This window comes from Vigna umbellata, chromosome 4 (assembly GCF_029865625.1).
Source record: "Vigna umbellata cultivar VRB3 chromosome 4, Vumbellata_1.0, whole genome shotgun sequence".
In the NCBI taxonomy this organism is placed as follows: Eukaryota; Viridiplantae; Streptophyta; class Magnoliopsida; order Fabales; family Fabaceae; genus Vigna; species Vigna umbellata.
Genome location: NC_142168.1, coordinates 16851521 through 16854608, shown reverse-complemented (window position 1 = coordinate 16854608; position 3088 = coordinate 16851521). Strand labels below are relative to the sequence as shown.

The 3088-nt window shown below is 27.7% G+C and overlaps 1 protein-coding gene across 1 annotated transcript; it reads left to right on the top strand.

The window, feature by feature from the left end:
• Positions 1–1414: 1414 nt before the first annotated feature.
• LOC124847742 (steroid 5-alpha-reductase DET2-like) lies at positions 1415–2883 on the top strand. The gene is made up of 2 exons (XM_047325299.2): positions 1415–1817; positions 2318–2883. Exons 1-2 carry the CDS (start codon positions 1491–1493, stop codon positions 2786–2788), a joined length of 798 nt encoding a protein of 265 aa, XP_047181255.1. The 5' UTR covers positions 1415–1490; the 3' UTR covers positions 2789–2883.
• The last annotated feature ends 205 nt before the right edge of the window (positions 2884–3088 follow it).

Here is a 3088-nt window from a genome sequence, read left to right as displayed (position 1 = left end):
AAAGGAGTAGTCATTTGAGTAAGATAGTGTAAGAGATTCGATTGTTTCAATGAAGATTTCTAAGTTGAAAATCCTATTATAGTCATCATATTATTTAAGCAAAAAACATATCATTAAATAAATTAAAATTAAGCATATTTAGTTATAAATTGTAAATTATTTCGGATAAATTTATTAATACAAAAGCACAAGTCTTTATACCTAAAATATGAAAACGTTAACAAACTTAGTAATAAAATATGTAGAAAATAAAATTAAGTAATGGAATTTATGAAACTATGATGGTTGGATAATAAAATATACAATTAATTCTAAATTTACTAATATTTTTTTGTGTTTTTCTTAACTTTAAAAATGTTATCCTTTAAATAAAATAAGTCTTTATTACTAATAATAAAGCATTTTTCTATTACTGTAATTAACTTTTATTATTATAAATTATTTAAATTTGAAAAATGCGTTACAATTATATGTTTTTTAGTTTCAATTGAGAAGTTAAAGAGTAAGAAACTGCACAGTGAACCAACCACCTTTAAATCTTCCAAAATTTAGAATTAATTCATTTTTAAAATTTTGGTCTAATTTAGACCTCTAAATTTATAAATATATTGATTTAGTTCATTTAATCAAATTTTATTAAATTTATTTAATATTTTAAATAACACTTTTTCAGATAACTGAATTATATCAAACAATATAAATAACTTAAATATTGTTATGAAAACATTTTTAAAATATTGAAAAATTTTCACAAAATTTAGTTAAAATATTAAATCTATATATTTCTAAAATTGGAAATCAAATTTTGTTAAAGTTTTGAAGATTAACTAATTTTAAATTTTACAAAAAAAAACTAAAAAATTAAAAATATGTTTAACTTGTTTGTCTCAAATTTTAATATATTTTAGTCTCAAACTTTAAAAATGAATTAATATAAATTTTTTAATCAATTACATTGATTTTTTACTCATTAAATATATTCAAAACTTACATATAATATAAAATGTGTAATACGATGTTTAATAATTCAAACTTTAATATATAACGCATGTAACATGTAAAAAAAATTAATATAATTATATTAAGAAGATTATATTTATACATTTTTTAAATTTGGAAATCAAATTGCAAATTGAGATAGATTAATTATTTATTTATTAAAAAGTTAAACAAATTGAATTATAAAAAGCCATTAAGTCAACACACATTTTAAAATTCAAAAAACACGTAGAAATTATTTACTAATATAATTTTCACGTGTTTGGCAAGTTGGGTAAGATATGATACCCTTCTTAGCATACCAATCTTTATTCCATTCATGATTATGTTTTGCTTTAATCACAAATACAATAGATGTGGATGTCACTGTAATTATTGCAACACAACATGTAACTATATAAGTGAACCATCATGAAACATATTTTCTTTAGCTGAGTCCGAGAAACAAAAAGAAGGTCTGAAGAGAGGGTATAGAATTAGCATACGCCACCATGGTGATGTCTGTTTTGTCGAGCTTCATGTTCCCACCGCCATCTTCTCTGGTGGTTTCAGGGTTGACAGTGATAAGCTTCCTGATACTTGTGACTTCTTTCCTGTCAGAAATTAGAGGGAAGCATTTGAACTATTCTAAGTTTTGGAATGCTAATCCCTCTGCACAAAAGCAGATCAAGTTGCCAAGTAAAGCTGGCATGCTTCTCTTGTACGCTCCTGCTTTCCTTGCTGGCCTTGCATCCTTCTGGATCTTTCCTCCTCAAAGTTTGAGGTCCATCATCCTTCAATCTGCTGTTACTTTCCATTTCTTCAAGAGGGTCTTTGAGGTAACACTTTCTTTCTTCTACCAAGAACAAGAACAAGTTTAGAATGATCTTAGAAATTCAACAACAAGTTTAAATCTCATATCGAGTAAAGATCAAAAAGTTAAATTCTTTAGATTCAAAACATCTCAATCTATTATTTTAACATTTTCTGTCAATTTTTTACGTTGATTGGATTCAAATTTTATCGATATTATATCTTTCTAACGAGTTATCTGAAAAGATTTATCTAAGTACCCCAGCTGGTAGTTCGTCTTGGTGCTTAGTAATAATCAAGATCTATAAATTATTGTTTTAAGATTTTGAATTAAAGACTAAAATTAGCTTAACAAACAACTGTCAAGATAAACTATAGATTCTATCACCATATTAGATTCCAATTCAAAACCAATAGAAATCAATAAACAGATGTTTATTCCCTTTCTCTTTTATTTCATTTTCATTGTGATTTGCTTGTTCTTTTATTAGATTTCAGCTCAATTAAGAATGCTATTAATGTGTAGGTTCTGTTTATTCACAAATATAGTGGAGGCATGACTCTTGAATCTGCAATCCCCATCACTCTGAGTTATTTCCTATCAGCAGCAACCATGACCTATGCTCAACACCTTACAAATGGCCTTCCAGAGCCACCAATGAATCTATTGTATCCTGGCATTGTGGTTTTTGTGATAGCCATCATTGGCAACTTCTACCACCACTACCTTCTATCCAACTTGAGGGGAGAGGGTGAAAAGGAGTACAAGATTCCAAAGGGTGGCCTTTTTGGGCTTGTGATCTGCCCCCATTACCTCTTTGAGATCACTGTGTTTTATGGAATCTTCTTCATTTCTCAGACACTATATGCATTCTCTTTCGCTATAGGCACTAATTTGTACTTGCTGGGTAGGAGTTACTCCACTAGGAAATGGTATGTTTCCAAGTTTGAAGATTTTCCTAAGAGTGTTAAGGCTGTCATACCCTTTGTCTTCTAAATGTTGCAATCAACATGTAATTTTACCTATGTGTGTTTTGATGAAGATTGGATAAAGCAGATTATTAATAAAACTGGTTTTGATGTTGTAGTTTATGTGTACCTGTTCTTACTGTGAAAGTAAATTATCAGTAAAATTTAGAACAGCATTTTTTATCTAATACAGAAACTGTTTTAAGCTGAAATTACTCTTAATAGTTTTCATTTTTAATATCATAAACATGGATCTGAGACTTCACACACCCGATCAAACAAGCACTTATATTCAAAATAAAAACTGAACACAGAAGGCCAATTGGTA

What these genes read in the sequence shown, in the direction of transcription:
- LOC124847742 (XM_047325299.2), top strand. Translation starts at nt 1,491, where the DNA reads ATGGTGATGTCTGTTTTGTCGAGCTTCATGTTCCCACCGCCATCTTCT. An exon ending in TCTTCAAGAGGGTCTTTGAG is followed by an intron (nt 1,818 to 2,317) that starts GTAACACTTTCT and finishes ATTAATGTGTAG; the next exon opens with GTTCTGTTTATTCACAAATA.